Source organism: Marmota monax, unplaced genomic scaffold (assembly GCF_021218885.2).
Source record: "Marmota monax isolate L192 unplaced genomic scaffold, Marmota_monax_Labrador192_F-V1.1 WCK01_AAM20220418_F8-fsc00518, whole genome shotgun sequence".
Classification (NCBI taxonomy): Eukaryota; Metazoa; Chordata; class Mammalia; order Rodentia; family Sciuridae; genus Marmota; species Marmota monax.
In genome coordinates this window covers 277,447-301,929 of record NW_026692799.1, presented here as the reverse complement: position 1 = coordinate 301,929, position 24,483 = coordinate 277,447, and the positions used below count along the sequence as shown (strand labels likewise).

The window sequence follows — 24,483 nt, the reverse complement described above, 5'->3', positions numbered from 1 at the left end:
ACCATAAACATGGTTGTAGTTGATTAGACTTCAGAGATGGTGGTGTAGGCTCATAGGGCATTAACCCTATTTCTTTTCCTTTTTTTTCTTTCTTTCTTGCTCCTTCCTTCTGTCCTCTCATCCTTCTTTTGAAAGCTGTATTCAGTTTGTATTTACTCAAAGTAGATTTTCTAATTTTTTTTTTCATTTCTTTTCAGATACTTATAGTTCTTTAATCCTAGGTATGAAGCTTGAGATATACTTTTTAATCTATAGATAACAGCATCTGCCTTTGTAGATTTTTAAGTCGTTATTGAAGATTGATTTTTAAATTTTTATATCCACTTATTCCGTACCTTCACCTTATACATACTTACCTTAATATTCTTCTTCAAATACTGCTAGAGATCCTTCCTATCCCCCAATGGAGCATAATAAGTATCGTTCAAGTCCTTCAAAGAATCTTCGCTTCATTTTTTTTCTTAAAATTTCTCTTACATTTAATGAATATTTTCTGAGTCCACCTTGTGTTGTTCTTTGCCTGCCTTTTTAAAAATTATGCCATCAGCCTTTTTTTCCACTCATAAATTCAATTCCAGATAACTATAAGTTTTCATCAAATATTTTTGAATTGCTCTTTCAGTGGAAATGACTTTGCAGGGCCTACTTGCCCTTCTTGGATTTACCTTTCTTACCTTCTCCCTTCTTACCTTTATCCTTCTTCTTTCCCTCTTTCTTGGACTCTTTCTCCTTCTTGCCGCTGCTTGCTTTATCATCTTCGGTTTCTGTATCTCCTCCTCCTTCCTTGTCTTTGCCCTTCTTGCCAGACTTCTTGTCTTTCTTGCTTTTCTTTCCGCTTCCTTTGTCGTCTTCAGTCTCTGTATCTCCTCCTCCTTCTTCTTTGTCTTTGCCCTTCTTCTTCCCCCCTTTCTTGTCTTTCTTGCCTCCTGCCTTTTCGTCTTCCGTTTCCGTATCTCCTCCTCCTTCCTTGTCTTTGCCCTTCTTCCCCCCTTTCTTGTCTTTCTTTCCGTCTTCTGCTGCCTTTTCCTCTTCAGATTCTGTCTCTGCTATGGGCGGGGCCGCTTCTTCTCCCTCTGCTTCTTCTGACTGTGCGTCTTTGTCTTTGCCCTTTCTACTTTTCTTGTCTTTCTTTCCGCCTTCTTTTTCCTCCTCAGACTCTTCGCCTGACCCCTTGCCCTTCTTCTTACCTTTCTTTCCGCTTCCTTTCTCATCCCCAGACTCTTCACCTGACTCCTTGCCCTTGCCACCTTTCTTACCTTTCTTACCTTTCTTCCGTCCTTTTCCACTTCCAGTTTCTGAACCGGAATCCTTCTCTTTTGAACCCCTTTTACTCTTTTTGCCAGATTTAGATTCTCTTTCTTCATCCTTGCTCTTCGTTGACTCTGCCTTTTCTCTGAAGTCTGATTCCGATTCAGTTTTCTCACCTGAAAGCATCTCCTCACCTTCTTTAGGTGGTTTAGAGGGTTTGGGTGGAGGCCTCCTCCTGGCAGCTAAATAAACAGATGGCCTCTCTGAAATTCTCATTAAAGAACGGTGCATCCATAGTGGCGGTCTTCTTTGCTCCAATTGGGATTCATAGACTACCTGAATTCGTTAGAATAATGATGAACAAATTTTGAGTTATGCAAGCTTTTATTATTAACAGACCACTAAATATAGATTGAATCCAAACATTAAAGAGTTCCAGATTTTGTGATTTAAAAAGTGGATAATTTATATACTTCATAGTATATTCTGATTTTTGAATTTCATCATTTTTAAAACTAATGGATAGTTATGCTTCATTGGGGTCTACTTTCAATCTAGGATCTTCATAATTCCCTCAAGATTTTATATTAAATTGGAAGAGACCTTCATGGACTAATGACATCTTAGAAATTCTCCTCAATATCAGGATAAACTTTATATATATATATATATTTTTTTTTTAAACTGTTCATGAGCATTCTTGGAATGTCTTGCTCACCCTTCATTTCTACATGGACTTATAAACAATTTGACCTCCAGTGTTTAATAGTTTCAAGTTCAGATATATAAGAGTTGGTACATTTACTTTGTGAAACTTTTCTTTAAATATTTTTATAACACATAATCACTCTAGAAACATTAGAAAATATTTATCTCCCAATGCTCAAAATCCTATATTTGGCATTGCAGGAAGTGAGGAAGGACTAGAACTCTATCCAGGCATAATGTAATTCCATGACTAATGGTAAATTTCTTCAGCTGGTTAACAGTTCCCGAATATTTATACTAACCATAAATTAGAGTCTGTAGATTCCTGTGTCTCTTGAACACATCTTATATAATGTATGGCTATTAAACAAAGAGTCAATATGAAATAAGTGATACAGTGAATTTTAAGTAAAAATGTATATTTATACTTTTCCAAATAGTAGAATCTGAAATATTTTTAGATGTGTTATTTGATATGGCATATAACAGTCATGTATAATCTTAATTTACTTCAATTTAAATATAAAAAAAGATAATCCAGTATACTAGCCTTATATCAAGGTGTTCAATAGCCATGTTAAACTGCAAAGATATAAAGTGTTTTCCTCATCACAGAAATCTTGTGGCTCAATTCTGATACATAAAACATATAATAAATCTAAATGATTTCACAAGATTATTACTAGTAGTTAATTACTTACTACTACTAAGTATATGTTCTTTTCCTTACTTACAGGAGTTGTATTATCACGTAGCTGGGAAGGTATTGATCTCCTTTTGGTTCCTGGCCTTGGTGGTTTGGGAAATGCCAGGGAAAAGTGTTGCTGATTCCATGATTTTTTGCTTAATTCACTGACTAAAAGAAGAAAGATAAAACAAACTTTTTAAATGGTTAGATTCCATCAGAACTGAAATCGAAGTAGATGCAATACATATCATGTAAATGAATAAATAAATGATTCCAATTATGGCTTTATTTATTTGGTAATATTTTAAATTATGTGTGATCAGTATGGAAATTAAAATTGATTTTTCTATTTCAACCAGTTTTATAGATAACTATATAAAATAGTCATTGTGAAACTAATACAATCTATAATACAACTTCAAAGAAACATTACTACTATCCTTAATTACTTTAATATCTCTGTAGTCTTGGTTTTGCTTCATGTTTTTTGGGATTAGAATACAATTCTGTTGATAGAAAATGTGTTAACTATTTCTGTTTCCCCCAGAGTCTTTAGTCAATGTCTGGTATAAAGTATTCAATAAACAGATAATCGAACCTTAAGTGTTAAGGTTTAAATCCTTTAAGTTAATCATTTTTTAAGCCACAAGAGTAAAGGCTATAACACACAAGAATCACATTGCTCTTAACGACATGCTTAATGATAAACAATTGACAAAATGCCTACTGAATGGTGACTGGGAGGATGAAGTTTCCCCGAAACTGTAATATAAATGATTAGGGATATTTAAGTAAAAACTGAGGCCAGTGAGAGATATTGTCATTGTATTAAATATATATATATATATATATATATATATATATATATATATATATATATATATATAATCACTACGTATAAAAGAAGATAAACTTCTCCTGTAAGTCTCCTAAAGATGGCACCAGGATCAGTAGGAAAACTGTACTGAAGGGAAGGTGTATTTAAGTTTAGTAAATGAGGGGAAAGCATTTGATAATTAAAGTAATTCAAATTAGATGAATTTGACTTATCTAGAAATGACATTTTGGTCAATTATAAACTGGATATAACCTATCAGGAAGTTAGTAGAAATTGGCTGAGAAGTTGTAAGATTATATAACTGTATAATTTGTAACATGAAAATATGTCCACCTTTATGTTGCTGAAAGTATTTGCTTAATCTTACTTGGATTTAAACAGTAATATACTAAGAAGGGATTCAATGAGCCCAAGAGAAAGAGTCCTTGGGAAATAAGTGTTTATTATTAATTACCTGATATTTTTTGCTTTACCCTTTTGAATAAAAGATAATAATCATTTATTTCTAAAATTAATAATGTGTGTTTTACAATAAATATTGAATTCTTCCTTACCTGGAATATAATTATCATATGTCCCATAGTTTATTTTTTGGCTATTAAAATAAAAGAGAAAAATTTTAGTTAATTTTTATAAAACCACTGCATTTAATGATCATTATTATACATAAATACATGCTACCAGCAACTTGATAAATACTTTTGCATTCTCAGATCTCCATTATTATGTAAAATAAGCTCATCTACAGAATGGTAGATAGGGACAAATGTACAAATTTGTGTTTGGACTTCAACAGAATTAAACCATGGTGATGAACCAACTTGCCACATCTATAATGTATACAAGTAGATATTTTTTGTAAATTGCAGAACTATCCTCAAATTATTTTTCCTACCTCACGCACCAAATTTCCTTCCAATTAAATTTGAACCAAAACATTACTTTATAACCCCTATATTTAAACAAAAACAAAAACAAATCTTCAAATTATTTTCAGAAGTTAACCAACTCCAACTCACTAAGTGATAAATGTGTATGCATATGTATGGGTGGGTGCATGTGTGAATAGAATATGTGCATGTCAATGTATACTGTAGGATTAACATGGAATTTCATTTTTTTTGTTCTCTAGAAAACTGATGAATAAGACTTGTTGTAAACTATTTTCCATTTATAAGTTCTCACTTGTTTTTTTTTTCTTATAAACATCTTTGCTCCCATAGAGTTCTATAATTCAATTTTTACTTATTTCTAATAGAAACCAACAGTGAGATATGTTTATGAAATATTACAGTGTATTATTATAGAGCCACTGCTCATCATGAGCGAGTTTGAGCCTTAAACTCACAGAGAAACAACACATTTTCACAGTGTTTTACGTATTTTAATGGTATATAAAAAATAAGATATTAGTACAAAAAACCCACACAATATCCTAATACCTTCATTAAGTAATGAAGTTTTCAGCCTAAAACCTAGTATATTTTTATTTCTCTAAAAAAGTATGAATTAATTAATTGAATAAAATTTAGCATATGTTTACTTGTCACTTATCTAGGCTGGTGTTTTCTTAACTGAATATATTCACCAAAATTATTTGAGCCATTATGTCTGTCTCTCTAAGCTTGGATCAAGCCAATGTATATTTTATACTCCGTTGAAGAAATTTTGATGTTTAACCATGAATGAGAATTGCTTCATTCCAAATGCTCTGAAAGAGAAAATGCTTCAGGTTCATGAAACAATACACTTGTAAACATGAGATTTTTAAAATGGTAAATAAGCATGATCTATTAAAGTTTTATAAAACCTCTAGAGAATATGCTTTGATTATCAAGCAATTGAATTAGAAATCAATTATAACAGCACCTAGAAAATGCATAAATATTTAAAAGTTAAATAACTTCTGAAGAAATAAAGAACAAACAAAAAACACAATGGAATCTGGAAAACAATGAAATCTGGCAAAAATCACTTTCTGCTGTGGTCAAAAATTTCTATAGTTTTCTTAGAGTTAATTTGGGTATAGTTATAATTCAATAAATTTTGATCATTTGCATTTTTACTTAGGAGATTTTATAGAACCTCAAAATAACAATAAAATGAATAACCCAGGCCCCTGTCATTATGTAAATTTATATTAACATAAGCAATTAAATCAATCAAATTTTTTATGTGAGAAAATATTTTCCTACTGTCTCCCCTAAATGTAGTTCTGCTTGTAGGAGGATCTTTACCTTGCTTCTCCTCGACCTTTGGGCCATTCTTTAAAATTAGATTCATTTGGATTCAATTTTTGACATTTCTTATAAAATTGTCTACTAAAAATAATAAACTATTAGTATGTCTTCTACTATTTTATTATTTTGAAACATTTTTGTGAATGTAAATATATTTTGATCATTTTAAATTGATTTTAAGTTCATGAAACCAAGAAAATTCTAATGACTTATCCTATGAAGAAAAACTATTGAACATTTTGGTGAAATAATTTTTAACGTTTCCAGCTATTCATAAGGAAACTCAGCAATTAATTCCTCACATTAGCTAAGATAAAATGGAATATAGAAGTCACAAATCTGCCTTTACTTCAGGCCTATATATCTAATCAATTAAAATTATTCTCAATATTTGTGAGTTTTTGACATAAAGATATTTTTCACAGAAAAGATAATGTGTTTCTGACTTAGAAAAGGAATTTAAATTTATTTTTTTTCAAAATAAAAGTTGAGGTCCCAATGTAGGAGACAAGACAAGTTTATTTTTTAAGAGAAAAATATATTTCTATATTACTACCAGAAAAATGTTTTAAGGGATATACTTAAACTAACTTTTCTTATTGTTTTCTTTAAGTCTAAAATAATTTTAATTTAAACACAAAATACACCTGCCTTTATTCTTGCCTTTTACTATAACTCTGCCTGTATGTATTTTAAAAGTACATAATAAATTAAAAGCTCAAAGGCTTCAACAATGTGAATTGTCCATAGACTACCTGTTTGTAAGAATGTCTCCAGATATCCTGCCAGCAGGGGAAATAGGGTCATAAAATTGTTGCAGAATGTGTTCTAGGGACTCACTGTGATCTCTCAATCTTCTTGTGTTTGCTTGAGAGGTCACAATATCAATGCCTCACAGTTATTGTCTTGCTGAAGAATGGCTCTTTGGGTGGTAAGATTTTCTTTCTCTAGCATTTTCTGGAATGGTTTTTCAGAATGGATTTATTTTGAACTCCTTACCCAGGGGACATGTTGCAATATCTGAAGATATTTTGTCTATCATAATTGTGTGTGCTGGGGAAATATGATACTGGCATCTAGTGGGTAGAGACCCTGGATGCTGCTAAACATCTTATAATGCACAAGAAACTGCCACCCTCCCTCTCCCAGTCCCACACTCCAAAAGAATTATCTGGCATAAAATGTCACTAGTGCCAAGACCGATAAACCCTTTTCTAGATCAAGGACAATCTTCAGACTAGGACAGTAAGAGAAGCTTTTATTAATGCAACTCAAGGAAGGGAAAATATAAAATATACAGTGGATATGAGACTAAATCTTTGTGAAACTCTCACTTCCTAGATAAAACATAGTCTTATTCAACATTATAAATGGAAGAACTGAGTTGACTTGTCATTGGCCAAGGCAAGAAAAGATAGAACTATCAAGTGGAAGAGCTGAGGTTTGGATAGACCCAAGGTTGGTAAGAAGAATATAAGTGATGAGGAGGAAAATGAACTCAAAGAGGAAAATTTTCTTTATCTGCAAAAATTTGTAGTTATGGGCACAGAAATATTTATTACAGAACTAAAGCTCGGCCGTTCCTAGAATTAAAGGACAAAATAGAAAAGAAATCTTTGTGTGTGCATCGCAAATTCTCTGTGTTAAATGAATTGGGAGTTCTCACATGAATCCAAAGAAATATGTTGAGGAATTGCTAAAAAATTTTGTGTCTGATTTATTGTACTTTATCAGAGCATCTGATTATGAACTTTATCACATTTTCTATAGCACAGTTTTAGGATTTTACTACAATACACCATAAAGAAATTGCCATAAAACCAAAAGTAGAGTTTTAATCATGGTGAAGTCCTCTGAAAGTCATCCAGTGCTCATGATAAAATTAATACAATTGATATTATGTGGAACTTAAATGTTTTTAAGTCATTAAAATATAACATTATTCTGGCATGTAAAATGCCAAAACATAGTTTATTTTAGAATTGTCATCAAATCCCTAGGTCTTGACAGTAATCATGACAATTACATTCAAACCTTCACAAAAGATTTCATTTTAAAAATAATGATTGTGAGCAGGCATGGTCCACTTTTGCATGGTGGCTCCACTTAATTAAAGGTTTAACATTCTAAAGCTCAGTAGCCCTTTTCTGTCACTGTGACATATATGATGCTTATTCCGCAAATTTCCAATTTCCTCCTTAGAGTCATAATTCCCCTAAGAACAATGAATTATTTTTTCAATATTCCTCAAAATACAATATAACAAGAAATCAAGTAAGACCTCCAGTAAAAATAGACTTATCTCAAGATATCTATTTTGCTGAAATGAACTATCTAAACCTTGCATCAAAATAGACTATTATGTTGCTTGAGAATGTATGTCTCTGCTTAAACACAATCTCTATTATTTATGAACATAATAAATAATAATATAGGAAACATTACTTAATACCACAGAGAATAAGTGTTAACCTAGCTAGAAAATTTCAATTATTAGAAAATTCAACAAAAGGACTTACAATCTTGGAACAGACATTTTTCCCACCTATGACTTGCCAGGATTTAAATATTGTACATTCAGGTTGGTGATGTTCAGAGGTGACATCATAAAGAGTCCAAGAGCCCTGGGAGTTAAAGGGGAAAGAGCAAGAGAAGCAATTTCTACTCTTGTTTTATGCTTTCTGGATTTATAACATTAATGTTTACTTTTACTCATTATTTTTAACTAAATTTAAAAATCAATGCTTTTACATCTTAAAATACTTACTTTGATTTTTCATGTAGTTTTAATTTAGTGTATTAAAGAGACAAGTTGAAATCTCTCATTTCTCTTAAGATTCATGTATCTTTCATCAAATCATTTGTATAACTTCAAGTTTCCTTTATCCTTCTTAACCAAATAACTTATTCATAGATACAATGTTTTCAACAAGGCAAACTATTTATTAAAATTGCAAACATAGTGATAGATACGAAATAGTATATATACCAAAATAAAAGTATAATATACAGTGGTATTTGAGTGTGTTACTCTTTTTATCTCTTTGGAGAGTATTTCAACAATCTTCACCCACCTTAATGGAGAGTTTTCTTAGTTAAACTTCAGTTACCATTAAGCATACACTATAAAAATAAGTGGCTTGATTCAATGAAAGTTTCTCATGTATCATACCATATTAAGTTCTACAAGCATTGGTGTGAGGGCCATACATAATTCCTTTTCTTATTTTTTTAAATGTTTTATTGGTTTTTTTTAGTGATACCATAATTCTTATATTTACAATTTGATTGTTTCATCTGCGTTGATTTAGCAGTGTTAGTGCAGACACTCTCCTGAAAAGTGGTCATTTAATAACCAAGTATAATTTCTAACTCTGAACTATTTTGTTTAGAATTTTATGGTTTATACCTGGCTTATGAAGATATTTACACCTAATGCATTTCTTTTATCAGCATGTAGTAAGGTCCAGAACATGAAAGGATATCCAGCAATGCTCGCCAATTCACCATGAACCTCTCAAATTAATCTCTTGTTTTCATTATTAACTGAATGTGTATGTTTTATTAAGATATTAGAGAATCAATGATCATTTTATAATGCACATGGTAGTCTTCTATTGCTACATAACAAATTACCACAAACTTAGTCACATAAAACCACATCCATTTATTGTCTCATAATTCTGCAGGGCAGAAGCTCAGGGTCCTCTGATCACGGTCTCACATGGCTAATATCAAATAATCAGCAGGACTGGGTTCTTATATAAAGGCACTGAGGAAGAATGACTTCCTAAGCACATTCTGTTTGGCAGAATTCTGTTCTTGAGCTTTTATTTGTAACTGCTTTCTTCCTTGATACTAGCTATGGGCTGCTTGTTTTTATGTTTCCGAAGCTGCCCATGCTCCTTTTCACAAGACCCCCCAACATCTTCAAAAAAGTAACATTTCATAGAATCCTTGTAATCCAACCCTTATAATTCAAGTATCTGTTGGTTTTATTTCTCCTCAGTTATGCTCTCAGCTGAGGAAAACCTTTGTCTCCTGAAGGACTCCAATGAATAAATCAGGCACACCTCGATAATTTATCTATTTTAAGGGCAATCAGGCCTCCTAACATATCATGCCATGGGAATGCCATCTCTTCATATTCACAGTTCTACCCATTCTCATGAGGAAGGAGCATTGGGAGTTATTCTTAGAAATTAATCTACCACAAAGTCAAAATTGGATTAAAGACTTCATTTAGTATGTGAGGAATAAAATAAATGCATCAGAATCATAGATATTATTTTTATGTCCCAAGATTTTACCAATATCTATCCAGTTTCAACACTATTATCACACATAAGCAATTTTGGTGTTTGTTTTAAAGGGCCCAGAGCCTAGTAACCACATCCTCAAACATAAATATTTTATTTAAAATGTTTTAACTTTTTTTATATTTCATGAAATAACTTAAGCACATTAATGCATGCAATTCTTAGAGTTATGCAATAAAAATGTTATTGAGGTGATCCTTGATATTCACAAGAGATGTTGCTTGAGACCTTGAGATGTGACCAACTAAAACACATGGCTTATAATTTCCTCTCATGAAAAATACATATGTAAAGCAGAATTATATTCTTCAGGCTTGTGTTAGTTTCAATGACTTAATGGTTCATATATGTATCTCTCTCTCTCTCTCTCTCTCTCTCTCTATATATATATATATATATATATATATATATATATATATATATAATTTCTCTATTTTTTATATTCTATTATATATATATATATAGAGAGAGATCTATATCTATATATATATATAGAGAGAGAGTAATATATATATTATGTATATATTACTCTATTAGCTTTCCATTCATGTATCAGCAAAATATTTTTCTTTGTGCTGAATAACAGATAAAGGCATGTACTAGGGGTATTTAAATGAGGACATACACTTCGAAATGCATTCTAAGATTTTTTTTTAACATAGTGGAATACTTTGTATCATTATTGTTTTAAAATTAATGATGGAACTCCACAAATACATAAAATTTTATTTTTATTATTTTAAAATAGCAGAAAAATTGTAAGTGACCAGCAAAATGCATATCATAAAATTAAAAAGAAACACTTTTGAACAACAGTCTGAGTTATAAATAATTGCTAGTGACTCAGAGCCCCTTTAGTCTAACCATTTTGTTATCCCTTTTGTCCTCCCCACACGTGATCACTATTCTTTATGATAACACTACTTAGGCTTCTGTCAGCAAACATTGCTTGATATTAATCTATGTAGTTGTATATATTTTTATTTCTTTCATCATTCATATGCTATACATATATATGCATAGATATATTATTCTTTGTGGTATTGTATGCATTATATGTGTACATATACTGTGCTTATACTTTCAGTAATCAAGCATTTATTCAGCTTTATTGAAGAATAATAGACAAAAAATAATTATGCATATATGTAGTCTAAAATGTGACATTTTGGAACATGCATAAATTGTGAAATGATTACCACAATCAGCATAATTAATATATCTATCATCTCATATAGTTACATTGTGTGTGATGAGAATATTTGAGATTTATTCTCATATTTCAAGTATATAATGCATTATTATTAATCATATTTACCATGTTGCATGTTAGGTGCCTACAACTTAAAAATATTTTAACTGTAATTTTTACCCTTTGGCAAATATCCTCCTCTTTCCCAGAACCCCAGAACCTCCCAACCTTGGTAGCCCTACTTCTCCATTTCTATGAGTTTTACTTTTTTATATTCCACGTAAATGAAATCATGAAATATTTGTTTTTCTGTATTGGTTAGGTTGTAAATCTAACCTTATTGTAACAAAAGACAGGATTTTCTTTTAAGCTGAACAGTTATTCATTGTGTGTGTGTGTGTGTGTGTGTGTGTTTTCTTTGTGCATTCATCTCTCTATGAATACTTAGGTTACTTAATAGCTTGATTACTATGATAATATAGCTTGATTACTAATGTTGCAATAAATATGTTGTGCAAATATCTCTTTGAGAAACTGAGTTTTTTTAATCTTTAGTCTATATACCCAGAAGTGGGATTGATAAATCATATAGTAACTGTATTTTTAGTTTTTTGAAGAATATCTATAATGTTTTCTGAAATAGCTGTACCAATTTCCCTTCATCCCACAGTGTATAGGGTTCCATTTTTTCCCACATCCTATTTAACATCTGTTATCTTTTGGCTTTTTGATAATAGCAACCTTAACAGATGTGATGTAGTATCCCTTTGTGCTTTTGATTTGCATTTCTCTGATGATAACTAATGTTGAGTACCTGTTTATATATATGTTGGCCACTTACTTGCCCTCTTTGGAAAAATTTCTAGTCTGATCCTTATCCCAATTTTATATATCTCATTTATTTTTCTACTGGGTTATTTAAATTCCGTATATATTTTGGATATTAACCTATTACCAAATATATGACTTGCAAATATCCCTGTTCTCTAGGTTTCCTTGTGATTTAGTGGGTTTTATCCTTTGTTGTACAGAAACATTTTAGTTTGATGAAGTCACTCTTGATTTTTATTTTTGTTACCTGTGTTTTAGGGATCAAATAAAAAAAAAAAAACATTGCTAATACCAAAGTCAAGCAGATTTTGTCTCATGCTTTTTTTAGGTGTTTTACAATTTCAGTTTTTATATTTAAGTCCTTATAAATTGAGTATTGTATGTAGTATAACATAAGGTTAAAATTGTATTAGTTAGCATGTGAATATCCAGTTTTCCCTACACCTTTTATTGAAGAGAATTCCTTCTTTCCAATGAGTGTTCTTGTTCCTTTTGCTGAAAATTAATTCATTATATATGCTTGTTTTATTTTGGGACTCTCTTATCTCTTCTGTGTGTCTTTTTATGCTAGTAGAATAACTTATTTTAGTCAATTTTTTAACTGCTGTGACCAAAAACTTGACAAGAGCAATTAGAGGTGGAAAAATTTATTTGGGGGCTAACAGTTTCAGAGATCTTTAGTCCATATATAGCTGACTCCATTCTTTGGGGCCGAGGTGAAGCACCATGGTGGGAGAGCGTGGCAGAGGAAAGTGCTTCAGAACATGGCACCAGGAAACAGAGAGGGAATTCTTCTTTCCCCAGAAACAAAATATAAACCTCAAAGGCTACAACTGCAATGAACCACTTCCAGCCACATCCTACCTACCTATGTTACCACCTCGTTAATCCCTATCAGCAGATTAATGCACTGTTTAGGTTAAACTTCTCATAACCCAACCATTTCACCTCCAAACTTTCCTGTGTTATGTTACACAAGACTTTTGAGGGCATAAGTAATATCCAAACCATAACAATATCATTATGATTAGTATAACTTAGTAATATTATTCAAACTCAGAAGTGGGATGCCTCCAGTTTTGTTCATCTTTCTCAAGATTGCTTTATATATTTGGGATATTTTGTAGTTTTGTAGTAACTTTATTTTTTTTTCTATTTTTTGAAAATGTCACGGCAATTTTGATTGTGACTTCATTAAATTGTAGCTCACTTTAGCTTATATTGGACACTTTTATAATATTAATTTATAAAATTCTTGAATAGGCTATTTTCCATTAATTTATACCATATTTGTTTCATACTCTCAGTGTATATATCTTTCACCTGGTCTTAATCTTTTGGTGCTACTATGTCAAAATATCATAGATTTAGTCATTTATTAATAATAAAAATTCATATCTGACAGTTCTGAAATCTGGGAAGTCCAAGACTAAGGAACCAGCTGGTTTTGTGTCTTATGAGTTCTACTTTTCTGCTTCCAGATTTGTGACCTATCATTGCATTTTCCAGAGGGTGAAGACGCTATACAATCTCATGGAAGAAGTAGACAGCAAAAAAGATATAAGATCTCTCTAAACCCATTCATAAAGAAGAGTATTATGATGTTTCCCAAAGCCCCAAACTCTTATTTCCACTACAGTGTGAATTAAGTTTTAACATGAATTTTGGAGGAAAAACATATTTAAATCATAGCATTCGATCTAATTCCTGCTAAAATTCTTTTACTTCTCAAATACAATATACGTTCACCCCATTCCTACTGTCCACAAAAGACTTAACTCGTTCCAGCATTACCTTTAAAGTATAAATACAAAGTTTCATCGAAATACCATCTAGGGCTGGGGATGTGGCTCAGTGGTAGAGTGCTTGCTTAGCATGCATGAGGTCCTGGGTTTGATCTCCACAAGAAAACAATTTTAAAAAATCATTTAAATAAGATATGAGTGAAACCCCTATTATGATTCATCATAAAAAAATTCTCTTCCAGCTTTGAAAATGTATCAAACAAGTTATTTTCTTGCAAAATACAGTGGTGTGATGGACAGAGAATAGATATTTCCATTCCAAAATGGAAAAAAAAGTGGGAATAAGAGGGTGATAACAGACCCTAACCAAGTCCAAACACAACAGTGCAAACATTAAATCTTGAGGTTTCAAAGTCATCTTCTTTGACTGGAAGTCTTGCCTTCCAGACACACTGGGGTGAGGATTAGGCCCCCAAAGTTTCAGATGGATCTACTCCATGGCTGTGCTGATCACAGTTCCTGTGGCAGCTCTCCTAGGTTGGAATCAATCACTTGCCTGAATCTTTCTTGGAGTCAACAGATTTATGGGTCTAGGGTAACTGAGACATTCCTGTTTCCATGGTTCTACTAAGCATTGCTCTATCCAGGGCTAGCTATGGTATTTTTGCATTAATAGCACATTTTTATTTGGGAATCATTTTTAAATATGTATTAGAATCTTCTGAAGGACTTGTTAAGTGTTGATTGATGGAAACGAATTCCAGCACTTCTGATTGAATGAGTCTTGGATAGGGCTTGAGAATTTGCATTTCTAATAAGTTCCCAAATGAAACAGATGCTTCTGGTGAAATAACCACACTTAAAATCTATTGCTTTAATCATATTAGTATAATTTTGTACATCTTTAAATAACCATTTAACCTTTGTGTAAGAGATTGTTGCAATAGGGGTGTCATTTTCACTATATGTAAATGTGTTAGTCGCCTTCATTTTACTATAGCTAAATACTAGAGATAGTTAACTTATAAAGCAAAAAAAGGTTTATTTTGGTTCATGACTGTGAAGGTTCCAGTCCAAGGTCTCATGGAATCATTGCTTTGGACTACTGATTGGGGTGCTGAATGCCAATAGGGGAGCATGTTCAGAGCAAACTGCTCATGGCATGAGCAGGGAAACAAAAGAAAGAAAGAGACTTGGAATCCCACAATCACCTTTAAATATACTCCCAATGTCCCAGGACTTCCTTTGAGGCCTTACCTCCTAAGAGTTCCACCCTGAGGACCACATATTTAACACAAGGACCTTTGAGGAACTCTTACCCAAGCCCCAACAGTAAACAGAAATCAACGATGATGAGTCACATATTTTGATTTTTAGAAGACTAATATTAAGGCTTCCTTATTCTGCATCAGAATAGTATCTACATCCAAAATTCACTCATCACTGTGGAATGCTATTTCTTAAGGAGTAATCTAGGAAAATAAAACACAGATAAAAATTTTAGTTTATCCTAAATATATTTGATACACTGTATTTATGTTACAATCTAAAGATTGTAGGGATATTGGATAAGCAGTTTATGGTTGATGGCATGTATTTGTAAGTTACATAATTTATCACATGATTTAGTTCAGATGATCATCTACACTTTGTACTTGAAGGTTGTTTTCTTTCCCTGGTGCTTAGCTCAAAATTGATTTAGCTTCAATATCTTCTACCTCTCATGCAGTTTAATAATAATTAAACTGCTCACAATAGAAACTTTCAGAAAATGTAGAAGAACATGGAACCTTTCAGATTCTGCTTAGCCATGTCCAGGAAAGCTGCTCTAAATAGCAAGGATAGAGAGAACAAAGCACTGCCTTGAGGGGAACTGATTTTGCCAGTGCCTGAAAATGTTTTCCAAATGCGCCTTTCAAATCTGTTATTAATACACATCTGTTTTATTTGTTTGAGTATTATTCTCTAAGTGCAAATATCTGTCAAATTCAAGTGTTTTTTCTACTATTAATGTCAAAACATTGTATTTCTGAATATGAGATTTTGTAAAAACCACTCTAGGCCAAATCATTTGTTAGAGGATTACAATGTCCAGTCCATTTATTCAGTCATATAACAAACTTTTAATTTTTTTTCTATTGTACTATTTGTGATATGCTCACATTATAATCATGTTGCAAAATTTTTTTTGAAAATATTAATATGGAGAACATGAAATCAACTTATTTTAATCCAGCTTGAGAAAAATAGAGCAATAAAAACAAAAATAACATCAAAGATTTTTATTTTCTCTACTAATTAAGAACATGAAGTCACCTTCTTCCTAACTCTATTATCTTCATTTCTGAAGGGCAATCTTTGATTAAATTACAGATCAAGGAGTTCTCACTAGGCACTTTGAATACACAGTCGTCCATCTTAGCCACTGTACAAGTAGTACATAATTTTACTATTTGTAAAAGCAAGTTTGAATGGAATATGTGATTACAGAGAATCAACTATGCCCACAGGAGTCAGAGAGTAGATTTTATATAAAGATAAAGCTTAACTTGATTTTCAAGTGATGAAAAGTATATAAGGAACGGATTGGTCTGCATCTGCTATGGTCAGATACGATGTGTATTCCAAAGGTTCTTGTGCTAGAAGATTGGTCCTAGGTGCCAGTGCTGAGAGGGTGGACCCTTTAACAGGTGGAGCCCACCCCCATGAAGAGATTAAAACTGGATTGAGTCATATAGCAGTGACTTAGTTCTCTTGATAGTGGATCGTTTAAAGAGAAGCCACCCCATGTGTTTGGTCTTTTTTGGACACCATGTTATGAGGCAGCCAGGATAACTCTCTTCAGAGCATTGCCACTATGATGTTTGGACCTTCCAGTCACCAAAGACATAATTCAAGTAAACCTGTCTACTTACAAAGTGTCCAGCTTCAGGTACTTTGTTACAGTAATACAAAATGAATTAATGCAGCATATATTTAGCCATCAAGGTACAAAAATCATGAAGAAAAGGGAAAACAAATGTAGTTTGATGTAAAATAACTGAAAGAAAGGAAAGTGTATTGAAAGATAAGGTAGAAATATAAATAGGAGTGAAGTTTGGATAGTTCTGTAAGCAAGAAGCAAATCTTAAGAGATGATATAGGAGGAAGCAGGTACACAGTTCAAAAACATACAAGAAAAAATAGTGACATGGAAACAATGTGCTGCGACAAAAGTCAGGAGCTAAAGGTTCTCACCTAGTGTTTCTGTCAGACAGTGTGAGTCACACTCAGGCACTGTCTTGGTTTGGTGTTCCCATCTGAAAAAAGAAAGTAAGCTTGATGTTCTTTTCAGATCTATTTTTACTGGATCTATTTCTTCAATGGGATAAAACATCACGGATTGTTTTGTTTTTCTCTTTGGATTGGATGAATGTAAAGGATAATAAACATGAGTAATGAATGTTAATGTTTCACACACACACACACATACATACACACAAAGTAGCAGCAGATAGGTTAAATTCCTATTCTATCAATATCATAAATAACTTTGAATGGTATTTTCTGCTTTTATTACATTTGTTTGTGATGGACATATTACAGAAACAAGTGTAATAAACATATAGAAGGAGAGATTTATTATGCAATCTTTCCACAAATTAGCACAAGTCATGAAGGATTTTAAGCAAAGATGTAACAATTCGACTTCTAAACCTTGTCTTGCCATAGGTTCTTTTGGTATATTTAAACTGCTGTGGCTTGAAATAGTCTAAGAAGAAAGTGAAGAAAGTAACCACTCAAAATCTTTCTGTCTATCTGAGTTAATTTAGGTTTAAGATCAGACTATCGGGCACTATAAACTTAACTTCTACATAGTTCATGTTTAGCATAATAATCCAGAGATTAAAAAAGTAGACTGATGATATGTAAATAATACTTGTTTATTTTTACAAAATACCAATGATTCATTCACGTTTTTTGAGGGTTGTTTCAGATAGATTTTCATTGCTATGACCAAAGGCTTAACAAAAAACTTAGAGGAGAAAGAGTTAATGTGAGCTCATGGTTTTGATGGTTCAGTCCCTGACCAATAAAATTCATAGCTGTGTGTCCCAGGTGAGGCAGAATATCATGGCAAAGGGTGTGGTGGGGGAAAGCAGTTTAGGGGCTTAGGGCACGGCAGCCAGAAAGGAGGGTGAAAGAGAGGAGAGAGAGAGTGGGCTCTAGAGATAGATATAGAGAGAAAACTGGAACCTCACAGAAGTGATTAGACTAGGAGTGTGGGATTGGTACAGTTAAATATAAAAAGGGTGAAATTAGTCCATTTGTGTGCTCTCTCTCTCTCATCCTCTCTCTCCATCTCAACTTCTGACATGATAATGCATCAGTAAGATCCTTATCAGATGCTGGCACCCTGATATTGGACTTCCAAGCCTTCAGAACTATGAGCCAATACATTTTTGTTCATTATTAGTGACCTTGTCTAGATATTCTGCAATAGCAGCACAAAAGAGAATCAGGAATTATGACCAGAGATGTCAGGTGTTACTATGGCAAGTACCTGAAAATGTGGAAAGGTCCAAAGCTGAATGCTGTGATACAAGCCACACAAATTTGGAAAAAAAAGATTAGAAAAATCTAGTTTTCATAGATTGAACATTATGGGTGATTCTGGTGAGGGCTGAAAGGAAGAGGAGAGCTGTAGTGAAAGACTGAAACTTAGAGCTTACTTTGTGGTCATGATCAGAATGCTAGTGGAAGTATTGATAATAAAAGCCATTCTGATGAGTTTTCAGATGCAAATGAGAAACAAGATACAAAAGATTGGAGAGAAGGCAATTCTCACTATAAAGTGTCAGATAATTTGGCTGAATTATGTTCAGACCTAGGATTTTGTGTGAGAAAGAATTTAAAATCAATGAACTATGGTATCTGGTATCTGGCAAAATATTGAAGGGACTGCATGGCTTCTCTTAATGTGCAGAGTCAAATATGAAAAATGATTTAAAGATGGAATTTATAATCAGAAGGAAAGGAGAATACAGATATTTATAAAGTTCTTAGCCTGCTATATGAAAAGCTGACAAGCATATTTGGGAGAGAAAACCAAGGGTGTGCCTTGAGTATCTGACCATTTAGAAAGGATATCAGTATGGCTAGAAGGAAGCAAGATATTTGTTGTAGTTTGGATATTCATTGTTGTCCAGAAGGTCATGTGCTGTGGGATTGATCCCCAGGTTGGTGCTGCTAGGAAGCATCTGAACCTTTGAGCAGAGGGCCTCAAAGATCATCAGAGTGTTCTCCAAAGGAGACTGTGGGTGCCTTGGCCCCTTCCTCTTGTTCTTTTGCTTCCTGATCATGTATTTGCTCCTCCATGTGCTCCCACACGATATTCTATCTCATTGTAGATCCCTCCCCAAAAGGTTAATCAAATATGAATTGGAACCTCGAAAACTATGAACCTAAACAAGCCTTTTCTCTTTCTAAGTTTGTTATCTTGGTTATTTTTTTGCAGTAATGAAAAACTGACAGAGGCAGAAAATTGGTACCAAGAGTAAGATGACCTTTGACACTATTATAGAGCTTAACAGTTGATTCCTGTAGGGGTTTAGGAGATCAGAATGCTGATAAAATTGCAAACAGTAAAGGCAATGCTGATGACATTTCAGATAGAAAAGAGGACTCTAGGGAATTGAACTAAAGGTTACCCTTTTTGCACTGTGGCAAAACAAAAACAAAAATTTTATGCATTTTGTCCACACCCCAATACTTCAGGGAAGATTGAATTTAAAGGTGATGGACTAGTTTATTTCATGGAGAAAATTTCAAGGCAATAATGTATTCAGTCTGCAGGATAAGTGTAACTGGTTGATTTTATCCAAATTTACAAGGGAAATCAGTAGCAAAGAGCAGAACATAAAAATTTAGAAAACCTGCTGCTTGGTCAGAAGAGGAAATGTGTAAAGTATCAAACAAGGAAGTCATAATTATTAATGCTGATAAAAAGAAGCCAGGTGTTTTCCACTGAGATGGTAGGAAAGAGGACTCCAGGGCACCTCCAGAATTTGCAAGACCACCCCATCCATCACTACTTTATGTGAGAAAAACTCCCTGAGCTACCTGGCTTTCCCCAGACCACAGAATCATTTACCCAGGATTTATCTCCATCTTTTCCAATGGCAAGAAACTCAGAGGCTGCTGCATTTATGGTTCAAATAAGCCCATATACAGCTTTTGCTAACAGACCTTGACATTGTCCACAGGACGTTGGTTTGGCAAGTATACACAAATCATGAGTTGTGGGGTCATGGAGGTTTCCACTGAGATTTCAAAGGAAGGACTGGGAGTTCAGACAGTGTGTTGCAGAGTCAGAGACCCCACAAGCAGACCCTAAGAAGGCAATTCAGAGCTCTTAGTGCTATTGAAGTGAAGTCAAAGTTGCAGTGGTGACCCCAGGAAGATAAAAATGTCAGCAATGAGCAAGGCTAACTTATACACAAATGTGACTATGGTTAATGACAACACATCATATTTTTGAAAAAATATAAAGAGAGTGGATGTTATGTGCTCTTTCCACTCACACAAAAAAGTGATAACTCTGTAAGGTAATACATTCATTAATATGCTATATTTAACTATTCCACAATGTACATATACTTCAAAACATGATCTTGTACATGATAAAAACATACAACATCATTTGTCAATTTAAAACAAATAACTTAGGTAAAGAAAGAAAAAAAAAACTACCCCCCAAAAGAGGAGAAATAAATGAACATAAATAAACAATAACTGAACTAAAAACAGAAATGAAAGAGGAGAAATTCATAAGTGATTCCTATAAACAATTTTATGCCAAGAAATTGAATAACTTAAAAGAAATAGGTAAAATCTAGATACGTTAAAACTCCTAAGATTAAATTATGAAGAAAGTAAATCTTAAGAAGCCAATAGTAAATTCATGTAGTGAACTCAACCAAATGTTTAAAGAACCAATTCTAAACCTTCTCAGTTCCTTCCAAACAAATGTTAAAGAGGAAAAAATACTTCCAGGCTCTTTACAAGCATTATTCTAATACCAAAGGCTGACAAAGATATAGAAAGATGAGCCAGGCATGTGACGCAGGTTGAGGCAGGAGGATCATGAGTTAAAAGCCATCCTCAGCAATTTAGTGAGGCCCTAAAAAACTCAGCAAGACTTTCTCCCTAAATGAAATATAAAAAGGGCTGAGGATATGCCTCAGTGGTTAAACCCCCTTGTTTTAATCCCTGGTACATAAAAAAAAGAAAGAAAGAAAGGAAAAAGCAAAAGAAATAAAGCAGGATGTATGAAAATTACTGGTTGACATTTTTGATGAACATAGATTCAAGAAAGTTGAAACTCATGAAATATATAAATGGGATAAGCCATAAAAATAAGATCATCTCAATAGATACAGGAAATTTCTTGGCAAAATTCAACTTTCTTTCATGATAAAAATCTATATATTAGATTATGACAAGTATGAAAAATTAAATTATGATGTCACATAAATCATGTCTTATAACAACATCAAATATTATGAATCGTTTTTTTGCAATATTTCTGAATTATAGAAACAAGCTGTTCAACTTTCAAAAAATATATATATGTAATTTGCATGTATTGGTTTATTTCTTCCAAGAGGATAACAATTTGCTTAATTTAGCCATAATAAAATTATCTTTGATTTCTTATGTAGTCCCTGACAAAATGGAAGACTTTCTTTTCCTTTTATGCCATTTTTTAAAAATATATTGTAGTTGGGCACAATTCCTTTATTTTTTATTTATTTTTATGTGGTGCTGAGGATCGAACCAGGGCCTCACATGTCGAGGCGAGCACTCTACCACTGAGCCACACCCCTAGCCCTGCACCATTTTTTATAGTGTGAAGTAATTTACTTAAAAATAAAATGTAGACATTTGGTGGAGTACATATAGATATAGATCTTCACAGTTGCTATTCTGTTTCTGAATTCTTGCAGGAATAAGATTTAGATTTATGATGTACCCAAGTGCTGATGTTTACAGTAGAATCTGTGTTTATGCTTATATATGTGTGAAAGTATATGAAGTATAAAATCTGTTTATAACAGGTTCATATATAAGAATGTATTTGTTCATGTGATTTATGCACAGGTATATAATTTAAAAGTTTCTTACACCAATGATCATAACTTTGCATAATTGTTAAATAATTATATCTACTACATATCGTGACTGTGAGAATTAAATATATAATTTTATATAAATAGTTCACCTAATTTAGTGCTTGGTCAAAATAAAATTACAGGATTACTTATTTATTTCTCTTGTTTGGTAATTTGGAAATAAAATGTTAAGGCAAGTATAGAATAAAATTTACTCCTCAGGTTTTCTAAAGAGGACCACTTAAAATATAACTAAAAATGTTATCTACTTTAAAAATTTTAGCTTTAACACAAAGCTAGAAAGTTTTGACTGAAGAATCAATACAGAAAGTAATGAAAATGATAAAAATTATCAAAAAAGTAAAATAGCATGCTTCACAGAACATTTTAGTATGATACAGATAGAAGCAAAAGAAAAGAAATTCTACATGCATATATGGGTTTATTCAGCCATCATTTATTGATCATGGTTTAGGTACTAGTTCTTGCTAGTATCTTGAAATTCAGAGGAAGCCTGCCTTTATCCTTACACTGCATAGCTTACAGTCTAATGGTGTTGGGAGGAATATATAAGAGAAAATATATAATAGAAAATGGCAATATAGTTTAGTGTTCCTTATTTTAAAAGTTTATTGAACTATATGAACTGATAAGATATAGTTTCTAGGTTTTGGTTGGTTTTTTGTTGTTGTGTAATTTTTGTTTGCTGGTTTGCTTAGTTTTTTCACTCTTTGTTGCTTCAAACAAATTGTCTAAAATCTTTTTTTCCTAATTTTGGGGATGTCTTGGGTACATCTAATAATTTAGAATTGTCCAGTTGTGGGAGAGATGCCAATTCCCCTTCTTGCAGGCATTGCAGATACACAAAAAGAGTTATTTTGGATATATTATCTTCTACTTGAAAACGTGGAGCAACGATAGACAAAATGCAGATAGCTATAGTGGATGAAGTGCATCAGCAGAAGTGACAACACGAATGAAAGGTCTAGTCAGAGTGCCTGTGTGTCATCCTCTAAGCTACAGCCTCAGTTCAGTCCTGTCACAAATCAGTCGTGACAAGTCTCTGCAACCCACTGCATTCGTTGCTCCAGCAAATGAGTAGAGAGAGACAAGCTTCTGCTGCTTTTGGGCAAAAACATAAAATAGGTTTATTGGAGGAATGTCAAATATCAGTATTTTCTTTTCCCTGGGAGAATGGAAAGTCATTGTTTGGATACCTGAAATGAGGCACTAAAAGTTTTAAGAATTTTAAAATGGGAGGAGGTTATTATGTACTCCAAATAGGTAAAATGTAGAAAACAGGTTTTGTACACTAATGTACTAGGAAATCATAGGTTTCGAGTGATATAACTTAAATGTGTAGAAAATATTTCCTTTATTTCTCCCTATCATTGATGAAAAGAGGAAATATATGACTTAGTTAAAGATAATAGATGTCCTCATTCTAGAATTCTGAATCAGGGGCCAGCATGCTGGATGAATGATCAATTGCTCACTAAGGATCTGTGCACGGTGTGAGAAAGGGGAAACCCTGTTTGTTTAGAGGGTCAGTAATCATATTTACATCATGCTTTAGTGCAGATGTAATGACTCAATCCCACAATAACTTGCCCAAACCTTCTTGTTTTATTCTGGAACTAAACTTCTCATCACTGAATGGACTTGTTGATAAGATCTTCTTCAACTGTGGATTAAGGCAAACAGAAGTTGGCTTTGTGGAAAAAAAAAAAAGATTTATTTCTCTTTAGATTTGTCCAAAATGAAATCTGTTTTCTCCAGATAGATGAGATACTTGTATTGCATAAACATGAAACAGATTGATATAACAAAAACCTAAGAAATCTTTCTGCAAGTCTTAAGTTACCCTCAAAGGGAGATGGTTTGATAAGCTTCACAGTGCATGATGCTGTAAAGTCTATACCTTCCCCTTTTCCTAAAGAAAATGTATAAATTACAAGAAGAGAAGAATGAAATGTATAAGGTTGTCTGCCTGATATTTTCTTAGGTTCTTAATTTCTGTGCTGAGAAATTATCCATTCTTATTACCGTTTACATATACAAACAGATATGTATAAATACTTCATAAACTACATTTACACACATATATAGAAAGAGAGAAAGAATTTTAAAAGTTTAGTTACCATAATAAGTAAAGATCTGGTTTTCATTGTCAGTCATCCCAACTATAAACGAGAGAACTGAATCACCTTGGTCCTTAGAAGAAGAGAATAGGTCATGTCCTCAGAGTTTCACAAAAAAATAACCTCTTTATATCAGCTATTCCTAAGGCAGAGACAAAGTTTTCCCTCTTAAGACTTTGAAGCAAAAAAAAGAGAAAGAGAAAAAAATCCTTTCATAGGTAGTGGTCATGAAAAAGGAGAGTTTCTGGATATAATTTAGACAAAAAGAAATTTAAGGCAAGCTAAAATAGCCCTTTTGATGGGTGTCAACCTCTTAAATTCTAAATTTTGTACCAACATAAAAGTTACAACAGCTAACTAGTGTAGACATGTGTGTTGGT

General features: G+C 32.7%; 1 protein-coding gene across 1 annotated transcript; it reads right to left on the bottom strand.

Annotated features, from left to right (window-relative positions):
* Positions 1-642: 642 nt before the first annotated feature.
* Positions 643-8,258, bottom strand: Cylc2 (cylicin 2). Its single transcript, XM_046448220.1, has 4 exons — positions 8,242-8,258; positions 4,037-4,077; positions 2,687-2,812; positions 643-1,580 (listed from the first exon to the last, which is right to left on the bottom strand). Exons 1-4 carry the CDS (start codon positions 8,256-8,258, stop codon positions 643-645), a joined length of 1,122 nt encoding a protein of 373 aa, XP_046304176.1.
* Positions 8,259-24,483: the final 16,225 nt, after the last annotated feature.

Bases quoted from the DNA above. Each gene is read 5' to 3' on its own strand.
- Cylc2 (XM_046448220.1), bottom strand. The intron at 2,813-4,036 runs GTAAGGAAGAAT...TTCTTCTTTTAG, and splicing joins ATATGATAATTATATTCCAG to TCAGTGAATTAAGCAAAAAA. The intron at 1,581-2,686 runs GTAAGGAAAAGA...GAATTCAGGTAG, and splicing joins TGATAATACAACTCCTGTAA to TCTATGAATCCCAATTGGAG.